This window comes from Myotis brandtii, unplaced genomic scaffold, assembly GCF_000412655.1.
Source record: "Myotis brandtii unplaced genomic scaffold, ASM41265v1 scaffold54, whole genome shotgun sequence".
Taxonomy (NCBI): domain Eukaryota; kingdom Metazoa; phylum Chordata; class Mammalia; order Chiroptera; family Vespertilionidae; genus Myotis; species Myotis brandtii.
This window is the reverse complement of record NW_005369989.1, coordinates 1,134,510-1,151,982: the sequence shown is the minus strand read 5'-3', so window position 1 is coordinate 1,151,982 and position 17,473 is coordinate 1,134,510. Positions and strand designations below refer to the sequence as shown.

At 37.1% G+C, this 17,473-nt stretch overlaps 1 protein-coding gene across 1 annotated transcript in view; it reads right to left on the bottom strand.

The window, feature by feature from the left end:
• ZCWPW2 (zinc finger, CW type with PWWP domain 2) overlaps window positions 1-17,473 on the bottom strand; it is a 68,285-nt gene that overhangs the window by 17,050 nt on the left and 33,762 nt on the right. Inside the window, exon 6 of the mRNA XM_014549229.1 lies at window positions 9,498-9,544. Coding sequence (XP_014404715.1) covers window positions 9,498-9,544 — 47 coding nt within the window. The remainder of the gene's footprint in view (window positions 1-9,497; window positions 9,545-17,473) is intronic.

The window sequence follows — 17,473 nt, the reverse complement described above, 5'->3', positions numbered from 1 at the left end:
GCGTTGTTTACCCATATCTTCAGAAAAAAATCACTTTTACTGTCGTGGTAAACAACCTGCTTCCCTATTTATAATGGTCTGCCCCTCTAGCAACTTCAGCCCAAAATTATAGCTCATTTGCCTACAAACATCAGGTGGTCATAATAATCTGGCCACACAGTGTGTGTGTGTGTGTGTGTGTGTGTGTGTATAATTTTGTTTATATCAGATTTATGTAATCTGCATAAACTGACTTGACATTGCCCATTTCCTGAAGTCACTTATTCATCAAAATGAAAATATTTTTAAACAAGAAGTTTGTTAGTTGTGTTAAATCTGAGGGTATAAAATTCTGATTCAGCATTTTATGCTCACAGAAGACAAATATATTTCATAACCTTCTTTTGAGAGTAACTGTCAGTCAAATAATCACTACAGAGCTGTCTACCTTTATAGAATTTCTAAAAGTATATATGTGCCTTGAATAAGGTACACAAACTCTTTGTCAAAAGTTATACAAAAGAACAGCCAATGCTCTCGTTTAACTGGAAAATCTGCTGGGAAAATAAGCTTGGCATAAGGATGAAAACTAGTTTCCTGGAGCATTGTAAATGATGGTTATTACTTAAACTGAGTATCTGGAGAGTACAACAATAACGTCTTCAGGCCAAGATAATGATTGTTTTTAACACTTCTTTGAAAAGGGGGAAGGTTGAAATGAGCATTTTCTAGCCCTGTTTTCAACATGATTTCAACAGAGAGACTACAAATCTGCATAAATGTCCGTCAGTTACCATATGCTCCAGTCTAGCGAACCTTTAGAAGAGTTCAGTATTCCTGTGAGACTTGAATAATATCACAGATCAGTCCCTGGCAAGATGACTTAGAGATATCCTGCTGTCCCCTGCCCTATTTCTTCAGCCATGTGTAAGTTCACACTAAAGCACTGTGAATTTCTCTGCTTTGAGGGGCTTACCAGAGAAAACACTGAAGTGTGTATTCAAGCTGTGAGCTGAGACACAGAAAGTATCTTTCTTAAAAATAGAAGTTGGCCACTAGACCACCTTAAACAGAAGGCTTGAAAGACCTTCTATTAAACACCTCCCAATCCCGGGTGAGGGTAGAAGGAACAGGACACTTATGATTATGTACTTCATTTGATAATTTTTAAAGCCTTAGTCTTAATTTCTATACCAGGGAGAGAACATAGAAATTCAAGAGGTTTTTGTTTGTTTTTAAGCAGCTCAAATTTCACTCATATCTATAAAGAGCTTAAGAATACTAAGGGCTAATCAAAACAGGGTGCCTGGGAGGAAAGATGCCCATGAAAAGCAGAACTTATGTCACAGTTGTTTACCTGATGGAATTGAATTAGATTATTTGACCTCTAATTAGAGATGCTCTAAAAATCCAAGTCTATTGAAAATAATTCCTATTTGTGTATAGTTTTCATCTAAAGTCACTGGTTATTTTAGCAAGATGAATGCTGGAAGAAGATAATGTTTCTAAGGAAGGCTTTCTAGAATATACCCATTTCAATTAAATTTTAAAAATCTGAAGCACATAGAACAATAAATGGTTATAGTACCTATATTACACATATTTTCTGGATAGAAGAATGAATATTGAGAACTTCGTTATCTGTTTTACCATTTTGTGCTCCATCAACTAGAGTAGTAAGGATCACCAGTCTGATTCTTTAACCCATGAATTACTGTCAAGTGTTCTCAGCATTTATTCCCAGCAATGTGTAAAAGATTATCTCTCTCCTACAGAGAAATAGACAGACTCTATCTACACAATAGCAACATTTTAAAAGAAAGATTATTCTTTAAAAAAATGTTATCTGGATCCAAGTCTTTCCATCAAGTTTCTGATGATTCCAGAGGTTGAAGTGGAGGACAGTCTTAAACCCAAGTTCATATATACCTCCCTTTGTATAATCAGAATAACTATGTCCCCCAATATGTATACGAGTATAGCTGTAAGGTATGCACCTAATATACATATTTCATAGTATAGCAAATAATTTTTGGAACAAAGTAGAAATATGAAATACATAAGCAAAAAGAAAGATAAATAGCACCTCAAAGTCATTATAATTTTAAAGCATTAAAAATTAATAATTTATAGGTCTTCAAAGAAAGTAAATAGGTTTACCTTGTCTAATATACATGAAAAGTTGGAAGACTGGTGGGCAGAAAGCAAATGTTTATAAATTTGAAGTTATAGGTGAGTTATCCTAAGTTAAAAGGAAATTCTACTAATTTTCACTGACACTGTATTTTTATGCATTCCCTTTGCAAATAGGAAAACAGTAGTAATTACTATTAGGTATAGAAAGATCATTTACTATCTAATGCAACAGCTACAATTTATAAAATAAAAATTCACTATTCAAATTCCAATGGTATGATATATCAATAACCACTCTACTGATGAGTAATATTGTTTTTAGTTTTAATGTAATGAATGAGGAAGATGGTGAATGAGAACTATTCTAACCTTTAAAAGAAACCCAGATTCATTTCGTGTATAGCTGGATGTTGGAGACATGCCTTATGTGTCGCTGGATCAGAGAGAAAGTATTATGCTTGTAATGAATATAATCAGCAAAATAAATTGAAGAGCATTTAGTCCCAAATAAAAAAGGGCAACACCTAGAAATTTCTTTTATGTGATAACTGGGACTGGAGTTGAAGAAGTTTTTGTTTCTTAACAAAAAACGCAATCATATTTGGCAGAATTCTCTTTATTGCCTTCTGGCTCGAAGTTAAAATATAGAATATAAAATGTGGAAAATTATAGTTGAAAAGTTTTGAATTTCTGGAATCTGTGACACCCACTTGGAATTCTGTAAACTTGAATTCCAAGTGGGTTTTTAAATAGGCATTATGTATAGAGAAACAAAATTAACACAATATTCTATTATTATAAATGGTGACATTCAAAATGCTATGTATTTGTTTTTTAGTAATTAGGATGAAAATAATTCTTAAAAGACAAAAGAAAAAATTGCTGACAAACATGAATTTCCTCTCACTAAGCACCAGATCAGCATATCTAAAACGAATTTTCTCAGATAAATCTCTGCACTGGGACAAATCTCTGATTTAGGAAGGCAGCACTAACATCCCTTCCCTGTTCCCTTCCACTTTCTACAGCACCCCTTAGGGCCGCAACCCCACAAAAACAGGCTGCCCAGCAGCCATGTGGATGGAAAAACTGCCCTCTATCACTACTCCTAAGCAACACATCTCCCACCACCAGCCCTGTGAACTTGGAGAAGAGCATGCTCCTCACACTAGGACACTGTTGTTTTATCTCCAGGGATGAAAACCAAAGGAGACTGCACCTCTGCTGCACTCACTCTGATGCACATTTCTCCTCTACACCCTAGCTCCTCCCAGTGCCCCTGCCCATCTTAGGAGAACATGAAGGTCAATCTGGCTGAAGTCAGATCCACTGACTGAAAGTCAAATCAAACAAGGGTTAAGCAAGTCCCAAAGTAGACTTTTCTTTTATTTAAAGATCAAATACAATCATCCACACCAGAAAACAGTTACTCTGAATCAAAGAATCTTTGCTTGCTCTCAGAAATGGTATATTATAAAAGGATATCAGAGATTAATCCATTTTGCCTAATTTTAATATTTTACTGCTAATAGTTATCCTGTAGAATTCCTATAGATTGTAATTTAAGACAAAAATAGGTAAATTTTGCAACCAAATCAAGGTTGTTTGGTTATTAAGTTACTAAAGAGTATTTTGTTAAAAATTATTCTCCTGGAAGGCTGTTTCATTGCAGTGCTTTCTGGTGGTACAGTTTTCCTCTGCTGATTTTGAGCATAGGGTAACTGAAATTAGTATGAAAAGAACTTTCTATTTTAAAGTTTCCACTAATTGATTTAAAGTAATAAATGGACCATGTTCTATATTAATATGTATGTATTTATAACTATTTGAAAAATGCACATTAAAAGACCACATTTATATTTTAAAATTTATAATAAGAAAATTTAGGGGGTGATAACACTGGTCTTTATTTTGATCAGGAATGGCAGTTACATAAGTACATAACATAGAAAAAAACTCATCAAACTCTATGCTGAAGATCTGTGCATTTCACGTGTTTAACTTTGACCTCAATAAAAAATTAAACTAAGGAAAAGGTAAGTCAAATGAAAGATCACTATAGTAACTATGGCAAAATGGTGATGGAATACCCGAATGATACAATTTGGAGAACAGTGGTCCAAGGAAAAGTGAATAATGCCCACAAAGTATAAGGAAACTAAATGAGTTTGAAGCCTGACTGAGACTCTTTCCAAGGGTTTCCTCTGCTTACTATTCTTTCTGATATTTCTCTCTGCCTGGGGCTAGAAGCCAGCAGGAGGGATCTATTATAATATTTATCTTAGTGGAAAGATGAATATAAAGCTAAGTGAATCAAGTGAATTGCAGTATATGAATTCCAGATTAGTAAGCAAGCTTATTAATTAACACAAATACCCAGACATCTAGTCATAAAATGTAAGCAATTTATCCTTCCATTGGGCTAATGAAAATGTCCTGCTTATTATGAAGAATTTTTGCAATAATTTCAGGAAAAATATTTTTTCATTGGAAAAATATAGTCTAAATTCCTCATACACAGATATATAAATCAAAAGAGTGGTCATTAATTTTGCCTTTCAAAGTTAATGAGTAGAGGGGAAAATGCCCATATATACGCACATAATTTTTATATATAAGCCAAAAAATTAGGAAACAGAATGAAAAAGAGATTATTTTGTCATTAGTAACACATTCTTGGGGTAGCCTTAATTAGAAATATGTAATATTCTACACTGAAAAAAAAACTGAAACAAAATGAATAAAGAGAATCCTGGGTCTATCACCTAACTTGTCTCTTTATTCATTTTGCTCTAGTTTTTTCATCTAACTGTTATCAGTAGCAATAGGAGAAAGGTTAAGTGAATTGTAATATATTTTGTTTTAATGAAAAAGCAATCTTTTAAAACCTATCACAAAAGCTCTAAAGCCCCAAGAGAAAAGTTTTACTATACAAGTATAGCTAAAGAATTACATAAAATTTAAAAGAAAAACTGAAAAAATGTTTGCACCATATTGACAAAATATTAATTTTTAAAGAAAAAAAAGACTGAATGTAAAATGGCTAGAATTGGCAAGCTAAACCAGTCATTCCCTTAAACTAATGATGGGACTGTAATTGGTACAATAATGTTGGGGGGAATTTTTGGAAAAGGATGTTCAGCAAATTTGCGAAATTTAAAATGTGCTTATTACTAGAAGCCTACTTGTAGTAATTTTTCCTGTGAACATCTACAGAGATTTGTGTACAATAATGTTGTTGCTTTTTTATTTGTAATTTTGCAAATCAAAGCAACCTAAATGTCTAGGAGATTGTTCAATAAATTAAGACATTTCCATAAAATAAAATGCTCTGCAACCACTTAAGATTTGGCAGATTTGAGATGTCAATAAAATATTATTAAGGGAAACAGTAGTTTTAATTCATTTCATTTATGTTAAGAAAGTATATATACTTATACATGTTATATTTAGACGTATATAAAGAAATAACTGTAAATAAATGCATTAAATTAATAAAACTTGGTTTAATTAAGTGATGAATCTTATATGATTTTTAAAATTCTATCCTCCAAATATAATGTTATAATATTACTTTGAAAAAATAAATGATTAAAATGTGGGACTTCTTAAAAAAAAAGACTTCTACATAATCTTAACTATCTAATAGAACTATGATGCTATTACAAGTCTGAGAATTTTAAATGTCCTTAAGTCCTTACTTCCTATCTCTTTTTAAGGAGAAATTAGGGAGAAAAGTGCTAGCATTTATTATACAAGCACTTACTAAAATATATTAACTACATGCTATTATAATTGCTTTTCATATTAACCTTTATAGCAATCACACAAGGTGATTATTATTGTTCCCAATGCAGAGATTAATTCAATGAGGTGCAGAAGTGTTAACTTGCCTAACGTCACACAACTAAGTAGCAGAACTAGCTCTTGAAAGCAGATTTGGCTCATTCATAAGTCTGTACTCTTTCCACCAAAATTTTCTGTTTCCTAAATACATACACACACACACACACACACACACACACACACACACACACACTTTCCATAATCTATGGTAGGCAACACCATCAGCTACTCCTGGCGTACCACTGCTATTATTCATTTAAAATTATTTTTATTTCTAGGCTAATTGACTTAGATATTTACTCTGGTCTACACCAGCCTTTTGACATTCTGAAAGTACTTATTGAGCTGTTATAAATATTTTATAGTTCCTGGAATATTAGAGCAGGAAGGGACTTAGAGCAATCTAGATCTCCCCCTTCTTTTTAAAAATAAAAAACAATTAAGTGTGACTTATTCTCTTTCATTCAGACTGCTGCCATTGAGCAGAGATGTGGTCAGGTGGGTGCACCTACACAATTCACACCTATCTTAACAGTAGCCACATGGATGAAGAGCTGAAGGACGGGGACTATGAGATGAGCAGAGGCTTGCAGACAGAGCTCTGAGTAACTGCACTTCTACCCTTTATGGCTAAATATATAGTTGAAATGTTACAATATGTTGAGTAGAGAATAAGTAAAGTATTCAATGATCTCAAGAACAGTATGTTTATTCCATTTCAACTTCTCTCTCCATAATAAGCCTTCTAAATCCCTTGCCTTCTTGTCTAACATGTTACCATATTATTTTGTTCTAGAGGCCCATGAATTTGTGCATGGGTGGGGTCCGGCCTGTCTGCCCTGATTGGGGTCAATCAGGCTGGGCTGGCCAGGGGGAAGAGATGCTGGAGGTTGGCAGATAGTACCTGCCCCTGATTGGGGTAGAGGGGCAATCGGGGGCGGGGCTGGCTGGGGGGAGCTGCGGGCAGTTGGCCAGCTGGCCCCGCCCCCTGGTAGAACTCTAGGTTGAATTCCTGGTCCAGGGGACAATTTGCATATTAGCCTTTTATTATATAGAATTATTATATAGGATTATGTCACTACACAGGTATATTTCAAGTTGGTTGAGTCGTCCAGCAGTGTATTCAAAAGTTATGCCAACTGTTGGGCAGTTCTTGTTATACAGTTTGTTCCATTCATTGCAAGATATTTAGTGTCCTTAAGATTTGTCCTAAAAATGCCTTGTACTCACCCAAATTACTATATCACAATACATACTTTTCTACAAATTCCTAAAAGAGCCCATGTCTTTCAAACTATCTATGGAAAAGGAGCAGTTTTCCATCCAATCTGTTCAAGATATATACCTTTAAAATTTTTTTTTAATTCACCATGAGGAAAAAGTCACTAGAAAAAATAAAATAAAAAGGAAATACAAAATGTAAGTTCCATTTTATTATTACATTCAACAGATAAAAATTACTGTCAAATTATTATGCAAATTTATAAACTGTTACTCTCATTATTTTGTTCTTATATCATTACAGACCAAAAGTAAATAGTGCACAGAATGGCTATGGTCTCTTGACCACACTTTGAATAACACTTTACTAAGCACAGTACCACCATCATTGAGAATCACTGGTAAAAATAAAGCAATCCTATATAATAGAGAGGTAATATGCAAATTGACCATCATGCCCTCACACAAGATGGCCGCTCCCATGTAGTCACAAGATGGCCACCCCATGTGGTCACAAGATGGCTGCCCCAATGTGGTCACAAGATGGCCCCGCCATGTGGTCACAAGAGGCCGCCCCCATGTTGTCACAAGATGGCTGCCACAAGATGGCTGGCAGGGAAGGGCAGTTGGGGGCAACCAGGCCTGCAGGGGAGGAAGAGCAGCTGGGGGGGACCAGGCCAGCAGGGAAGGGCAGTTGGGGGGGACCAGGCCTGAAGGGGAGGGCAGTTAGGGGTGACTAGGCCAGCAGGGGAGGGCAGTTGGGGGGACCAGGCCTGCAGGGGAGGGCAGTTAGGGGTGACCAGGCTGGCATGGGAGGGCAGTTGGGAGCGAACGGGCCAGCAGGGGAGAGCAGTTGGGGGCAATTGGGCTGGCAGGGGAGCAGTTAGTCGTTGATCAGGCTGGCAGGGGAGTGTTTAGGGGGTGATCAGGCTGGCAAGCAGAAGCGGTTAGGGGCAATCAGGCAGGCAGGCAGGCAAGCGGATGAGAGCCAGCCATCCCGGACTGCGAGAGGGATGTCCGACTGCTGGTTTAGGCAGTCGGACATCCCCCAAGGGGTCCCAGATTGGAGAGGGTGCAGGCTGGGCTGAGGGACAACCCTCCCCCCCCCCTCAGTGCATGAATTTCATGCACCTGGCCTCTAGTATATAATAATGCCAGTTATTATTATCCTTGTCATTTTTTATTCTAAGTATCCTTTAGCAGAGACTGAAATAAACAATTCCATCCACATTAACAATCCTGTACTACCTCACATAATCCTGTCCAAATCTCAGACAGACACACAAGTCCTATTTCTTTTCTTTTTCAAAGGGCAAGATTGCCTTCTATGATATTGCATCCCTCTCTGCAAAGGCACATCAACATTACTTAACAAGTGAAAAGTCTAGATTCTTTTTACAAGCCCAAAGCAAAGGAGTAAAATAAAATCTGATTTTAAAAGTACTCATTAAATATACATATTCAGAATACACACACAAAAAAATGTTCACCTCATTGCCTGTTCATCTCGGTTCATGCCCAACATCCTTTTCTGTTCTCCCAGGTTACACTCAACCTTCTCTGGATCCACTCTGCACCAACCCCATCACTCAACACAGAAAATATCACAGGTATAGGCTTTCCTTTCAATCACAATTCTTTTTCCTATGACACCAATATATTATTTGTCCAGAAGAATTTAAGCATTGACTCTGCTTTTTTCAGAGGTATCCTATTAAGAATATTGTTTCTTGAAGACAATGTCAAGGTTAATCCTATCCCTATCATAGTTTTGACAGTAAGTATGGTTAAACATCTCTCTGCACACAATACACTGAATGAAATGTTAAATTTTTAAAATTCTTTAAGAATGCTAGTGACTTTACAAATCCCCCCCCCCAAAAAATTCTAGGTTTAAATTCATTCAAATGACTGCTGTTCTCACTTAACTTTAAAGTAAATATCATTTAAGCTGTGAATATGAATTGTTTATTATATTTTCCATGAGATTGCACACATTATAATAACATGGCATATAAAAATAAAATATTTTAGTATATGAGAGTATGCATGTGAACAATAATGTAAATAAAATAAAATTTTTATTTAAATTAAAATTTTCTATTCTAAGTTCTGATAATTCTGTAACACTGATATAACCAGAAATAATAAATTTCTAGTGTCAATCTACAAAAAAAACATAGCCAACTAACATTTAAAAGAAACATTTGATTATGTTATTTTGCTTTTAAATATTCATTTAATTTTTTTAAAAGTTGTATTAATCAAATGGAATTTGAATTCTGTACACTTTACATCATAAACCATGATCTTACCCTTTTCTTGGACACAACAGCAACTTTGTCATCTGCTTTGGATTTATCTGTAAGATAATAAAATATGGCTGCTTCAAAGAAAGTGCCTATGCTCCTGTTCAAATAAATTAAAAATTACACAATCAGAATTTTCCACTTTCTAATACTGTGATATGTGTTTTCAGTGGTTTTTTGATTGGAATGCTAATACACTCAGCTTACCAGATTTGAGTAAAACACAGTAATTCAAAAGTTATAATAATAACATAAGGGATTTGTATACTGATTTAACAAACATGTTCCCTTAAATCTGACTGGTTGATTGGATGTCCTTTATTTAAGCATCACATATATCTTATTTTTAGATTCTGGTCAGTTTGTGTGCTCTAGCGCAGCGGTCACCAACCTTTCGGACCTCACGGACCACCAGTGGTCCACGGACCACCCGTTGGTGACCGCTGCTCTAGAGTATATAGGATCTGGAATTAAATCTCAGCTACCTCTACTTGCATATCTACTACATGCCAGACATGAGATAAAGACTTTATGTAGACATTACTTTATTTAATCCTCATGATAATCTTGCAAAGTATGTAGCCCTTCCCACCTTCACAGTTGAGGACATTGAAGTTAAATAGGGTGCCTGAGGTCATGAAGTGGGGCCAGACCATTTAATCCTCATGATAATCTTGCAAAGTATGTAGCCCTTCCCACCTTCACAGTTGAGGACATTGAAGTTAAATAGGGTGCCTGAGGTCATGAAGTGGGGCCAGACCCATCCTATCTAATAAAAGACAAAGATGCAAATTGACCGTACCTTCGCTATGCCCACCAGCCAATCAGAGCGATATGCAAATTAACCGCCAACAAAGATGGTGGTTAATTTGCATACTGCAGGCAGGGCAAGACAGCGCGAGCTGCCATCTGCGCCGCCTGAGCCGCGCCACCAGCCAGGGGCTCAGGTGGCGCGATCAGCGAAGCGGGACTGGGGATTGGCGAATGGGTGCAAGTCAAACCTCCTGGTCCCTCCCCCCAGCCAGCAGGCTCCTATCAATCTTCAGTTTGACTGAAAGGAATGTGGCGCCTCCACTGCGCAGCCTCCCAGGACTCGGACTCGCAGGCTCTGGAGTGGAGACTTCAACAAGGGCTTCAGCGCCCGCTCAGGGGAAAAACCACCACCTCCCTACTCCACAGCTGCTTCTGTGTCTGCAAGAAACTGCGCATGCTCCTCCCTGTGAGATGGGCAGGGCCAGAACCTGAGTTGAGCGGTTCCACGATTGCAATAGCAGCTGGACCAGTGCAGGGATGGAGGGAGGGAGGGCGGGGAAGGAGCAAGGGGGGAGCCCTGGTTCCCTCCTCCTCCTTCCACAGGCATAGCCCTTGCTGCTGTTATGATAAAAGGAGTTGTGTTTTTTTAACTCTGTCTGGATAAAGGAAACAAGTGTCTGTTGACTTCTGATCTTACTCTCCGAGCTGCCAGTTAATCCCTCTGGATGCATCATATCCAACCTCCCAAGGATCCGAGGGGCAGGATCAACCTTCGTTCCACAGTTGAGGAAACTGACCAATAAACACATGTGTCTCATGCCTCAGTGTCAACTCCCGCAGAAATCTCCGGGTAATGACTCAGATTCTAAATCTAAGGGTATATTTTCTTCTATTTTCATGTTTAATTCAGCCCCAGGAATCAAATAATACAATAAAGAATAAAATGAGTTCAGAGGGCTCAGCATTGTATTCCCAGGGTCTTTGGTCCCACACAAACCACAGAGCTCAGTTATCCTGAGATGAAAGGAAAGAAAAGAGAAATGTGAAAGGTTTCCCCGGCAGGGGGGTAGTTGGGGGTGAGCACACTGGTACGGGGGGAAGTTGGGGGTGATCAGGCTGGTGGGGAGGCATTTGGGGGCGAGTAGGCTGACGGCGGGGGGAAGTTGGGGGCAAGCAGGCTGGCAGGCAGGGGAGTGGTTAGGAGCCAGCAGTCCTGGATTGCAAGAGGGATGTCCAGCAGTCAGACATTTCCCGAGAGGTCCCAGATTGGAGAGGGTGCAGGTTGGGCTGAGGGACCCCCCCTACCCCTGTGCAAGAAATTCGTGCACTGGGCCTCCCCGAGTGCACAAATTTTTGTGCACAGGGCCACTAGTCTGACTATAAGTCCCAATCTTTCCAAGATTTCTGCCAAAAGTCACACAAGAAGAAATAGCCAATGTTACTTTAAAAATTGAATCAATATAATAACCTTCCAAAATAAAAAGTATCAAGCCCATATGGGTTCACTGGTAAATTCTATCAAATATTTAAGGAGGAAATTATATAAATTCTTTACAAACTAATTTAGAAGACAGAAGCAGAGGAAATACTTGCTAGATCATTCAATGAGGCCATTATTACTCTAATACCAAAACCAAATAAAGACAAAACAGGAAAACTACAGACCAATATCTCTCATGAACATAGATGCAAAAAAATCTCAACAAAACATTAGCAAATCAAATCCAACAATGTATAAAAAGAAGTATACACCACAACTAAGTGGAACTTATTCCAGGTATACAAAGCTGGTTCAACATTCAAAATCAATTAATGTAATCTATGATGTCAACAAGCTATAGAAAGAAAGTTACCTGGTCATATTAGATGCAGATAAAGCACTCTGACAAAATCCGACATGCATTCAGGATAAAAGCCCTCAGGAAACCAGGAATAGAGTAAAATTTCCTCAACTGGATTAGGAGAATCTACCAAAAACCTATCATTAACATCATACTTAATGGTGAGAAACTCAAAGCTTTTCGACTAAGGTCAGGAATAAGTAAAAAATGTTCCCCCTCACTACTCTTTTCAATATTGTACTGGAACTCCTAGCTAATGCAATAAGACAAGAGAAGAAAAGAAAAATTACAGATTGAGAAGAAATAAACGCGACTTTGTTCACAAATGACATGATAATCTGTGTAGCTTATAGCAAGGTTTTAATACATAGTCCTATTTACCATCAATTTGAAATTAAAACACATTACATTTACATGAAATAGTTAGGCATCAATCTAACAAAACATCAACAAGAGGAAAACTAAAACATTCTGATAAACAAAATCAAAGAACAAAATAAATGTAGACATAGTTATAGATATCTGTCAATAGAAGGTCTCCATATTGTCAAGATGTGAGTTCTTCCCAACTTGATCTATGGATTCAATGCAATCTCAATCAAAATCCCAACAAGTTATTTTGTGGAAATCAACAAATTGATTCTAAAGTTTATATAGAAAGGCGAAGGCCCAAAATAGCTAACACAATAATGAAAAGGACAAAGTCAAAGGACTGACTCTACCTGACTGTAAGACTTACCACCTATCCTATCTAATAATAGACAAACATGGTAATTGACCATACCTTCGCTATGCCTCCCATTGGCTAATCAGTGTGATATGCAAATTAACCGCCAACAAAGATGGTGGCTAATTTGCATACTGCAGGCAGGGCGGGTCAGCGCCATCCCACCTGCCCCACCGCCATCCAGGCCTGCTATTTGCCACCTGGGCTGGTGGGGCGGGACAGCATGATCCCGCCTGCCCTGCTGCCATCCGGGCCTGCTATCTGCGACCTGGGGCGGCGGACGTCCCGTGTGCGACCCAACCCAGGGCAGCCGGGTGGGACAATGTGGCTCCTCTGTCACCCCAGCTTCCTCATCACAGCTCCCTTGGGGGCCTAAGCCTTTAGTTGGACATCCCCCAAGGGCTCCCTGGCTGCCAGAAGGATGTCTGACTTCAAGCTTAGGCCTGATCCCCCGGGGAGTGGGCCTAAGTCGACAGGTGGACATCCCTCAAGGAGTCTTGGACTGCAAATGGGCACAGGCTGGGCTGAGGGATCCCCCACCCCCCTGAGTGCACAAATTTTTGTGCACAGGGCCTTTAGTCTATATATATAAAAGCTAAGGGACTGGCTGACTAGCCAGTAGCTATGACGCGCACTGACCACCAGGGGGGAGACACTCAACACAGGAGCGGAAACCACAGGCATGGAAACATGGAACAGACAGATGGATCTCAGAGGGAAGGGGTTGGGGGGAGGGCAGAAAGAGATTAACCAAAGATCTTATAGGCATACTAGAGGCCTGGTGCATGGATTCGTGCACCGGTGGTGTCCCTCGGCCTGGCCTGAGGAGATCAAGCTGAAACCGGCTCTCAGACATCCACTGAAGGGTCCCAGATTTCAAGAGGGCGCAGGCCAAGGGACCCCACTGGTGCACAGGGGCCTCTAGTAAAACTATAATAATCAAGACAGTGCGTATTGGGAAAGCTAATAAAAAATTGAACAATGAAATAGATTAGAGAACCCAGAAATAAACTTATATAAATACAGCCAACTGATCTTTGACAAAGAAGCAAAGGCAATATAATGGGGGAAAGACAGTATTTTCAACAAATGCTGTTGGAACAACTAGATATCCACATCCCAAAAATTTAATCTAGACACTGACCTTATATCTTTCACACAAAATAACTCAACATGGATAACACATCTAAATTTAAAATGCAAAACAATAAAACTCCCAGGAGGTAACATAGAAAAAAATCTACAAGACCTTGGATATGCTGATGAATTTTTAGATATAACACCAAAGCAAAGTCCATAAAAAATAAATAAGCTGGATTCATAAAAATTAAAAACTGCTGCTCTGCAAATGACATTAAGAGAATGAGATGATAATACCCAGAGTGGAAGAAAACATTTGCAAAATACATATCTGATAAAGGAATGATATATAAAGTACACAAAGAACTCTTAAAACTTAATAAGAAAATTAACAACTGGATTAAATAAAAAACGGGCAAAGAAGATTTACAAATGGCAAACGCATATGAAAAAGGCTGTTCATCATATGTCATTAGAGAGTTTCAAATTAAAACATTGAGATACCACAACACACCTGTCAGAATGGCCAAAATCCAGAACAATGACAACACCAAATGCTGGTGAGGATGTGGAGCAACAGGAACGGTCATTCACTGCTGGTGGGAATGCAAAATGACACAGCCACTTTGAAAGATAATTTGGCAGTTTCTTACAGAACTAAACATACTCTTGCCACATGATCCAGCAGGTGTATTCCTTGTTATTTAGCAAAGGAACTGAAAATATTTATATCCACCCAAATATGTATATAGCAACTTTATTCATAACTGGCAAAGCTTGGAAGCCACCAAAATGTCCTTCAGTAGGTCAATGGATAAACTGGTACATACAAACTATGTAATATTATTCAGTGCTAAATCAAAGAGCTATAAAGACATGGAAGAAACCTAAATGCATATTTCTAAGTGAAAGAACCCAAACTGAAAAGGCCATATCCTATATGATTCCAACTACATGACATTATGTAAAAGGCAAAACTATGGAAACAGTAAAGAGATCAGTGACTGCCAGTTATTGGTGAAGAGATGCGGAAAGAGGAAGACTGGAATTCAGGGTACTTTTAGGCCAGTGAAATGATTCTGTATGATAATACAATGGTAAATACATGCCATTATACATCTGTCAAAACCATAGAAGGTACAGCACAAATAACAAACCCTAATGTAAACTATGGACTTTGGGGGATAATGATGTGTCAGAGTTGGTTCATCGATTGTAACAAATGTACTTACTACTCTGATGAGGAATGTTGATAGTGATGAGGTAAGGAGCATATAGAAACTGTACTTTCTGCCTAATTTTGCTGTGACCCTAATACTGCTCTAAAAAAATTGTTTATTTTTGAAAAATAATTCTGAAAAAAAGGTAGAGATAGGAACATCTACTCTAAAATGTAGAGCATGTAAGAAATATTAATTCTATAATAATACAAAATCCTAAGGCTCAATTATAAAGAGACCATTCGTCTTAAAAATATAATTATAATGAATGTTCCAATATAAGAAAAAGCTTCCTAATCCCAGCAGAAGAATCGCTCATTGAGAGTAATAGTTAATACAACAGATACAGGACAACCAAATCATGTGGACAGGATTTTAAAATTTGTCATAGTCTGACTGGTCTATATTTACATATCATTTACTGATTCTAGATGTCAACAAAGAAAGAGCGGTATCAAACATAATCGTGAGCCAATTTCTGCAGGGCAGGAAGAATTGAGGCCCAAAATTTAGTAGTAATTATTTCTAGGTTGGAAGAAGAAATTTTGGAGTGAAGATATCCTCAAAGTTGCTGGAATTAAATAAATGGTTTGCAGGTGAGTTACTCACCTTTTGTAAAGTATCTAAATAGTAGCTAATTATCTCTCACACTACTTTTAAACAGAATAAAAAGCTAAATGCATACTAGAATTCACCCTGAAAGCAGAGCAGACATAGGACTAAATTGTCTATTATGGAGATAGTGAAGGGTGAAAGAAAGGGAGTGAGACAGTTATGGCAAAGACTGTACTCATAGTAGTCTGTCCCCGCCCCTCCATTTTTGCTACTTCAGAGAAAATGAAAGGCTTTAGACATAAGGCTCTCAATAATCAGGCTGAATTACATCGGATTCTACATGCAAAAATCATCAGACTTCCAGCAGAAAATGGTCTGCTGCTGCAGACCTGAGAAAAAATAACCTGTCTCTCTGGACAAGCCCAGAGAGGACCCATGCTCAAGGACCCAGAGATAAATAACCCGCCATGTACAACAGCAAAGACAGTTCCATAACTTTTTGGAAGAGTGGGTCTACTGCTCATGTGAAATGGCTGTAGTATAATTTTTTAAAATAAACGACTATATTACTTCAGGCATTAATGTTTTAAAAAACTAAATTATTCAAATATTATTTTGGTTACATAATAGAAATCTATAGTCCATGCAAAGCATATAATTGTATTTGTAACAACAGAGTGAATTCAACTTTTATTGCTAATAATGGAGACATTATATTTACAACACAAGGAATAAAATCACATTTATGATTATAAATGTCTCTTTTCCCGGTCTTAGAGTAAGTCAGAGTAGTGTCTTGTTATTCTTTTTCTACTCGTTTCTAACCTACATATTTGCTTTAAAATCTAAAGTTAGAAAAAAAAATCTAAAGTTAGGGGGATGGATTAATATTTAAACATTTTCTCAAATAAAATGTTTTCACAAATTTCAAAATGTATATATTAAACTTTTCCAAAGGAGAAAAAAATTACTGTGATAAAGTGAAAAGGGGCCTTCATAAGACAGAAAATTATTATGATTACTAAGTAGAAACATTTCAAAACACTTAAGATTATTGAAAATCAACATTTTATGTGATAATCATACTTTTTAGAGTTTAAAAATATTATATCTACTATAATCCTTATGTTGAATCCATTTAAAAAGCTATATATAAATATTTGTAATTCAAATAAGTTTCTTTGAAAATGACCTGAAATATTATTTTTTCACCTAATTAAAAAGAAAATTGAGGATTACCTTTTATCTCTGTCTTGAATTTATTTAAAAATACTTTGTTCTGAAATAATACAACACATCCAATGAAAGTTTCACCCCAGAAATGTATTTTAAAGACATAGTTTCCAATTTTGAAATATATGGTTTGAAATATACAAGAGGACCTATGTAGATAATCTAAGAGCAAAGATGACAGACACGCCATTTAAAACTCCTATATTTACTAGTAAATAGAGTGTATGTATAGTCATTGAAAATAGTTTCAGAGAGTAAAATATATACTATTAATCTACACAAAAGTAATTTTTCAGTGGACAAAGATATAAAGAAAAAGATTTTTACTTGAGCATACACATTTTGGAAAGCATGCATCTGAATAAATCTTTATTTGGGGTGGCAAAAAATAAAAAAATCATATACCCTGTTTTGATAGGCAGCACATTTCCAGTCTTTGCTCAGGAGAATATCCATAAAGATGGTATGCTTCTTGTAGCGCACTTATATACCACTTCTTCCTTTTACTTTTACTTTCACATTTTCCTGGCTAAGGAAACAAAAAAATAAGATTCATTATAAATATATAATTGT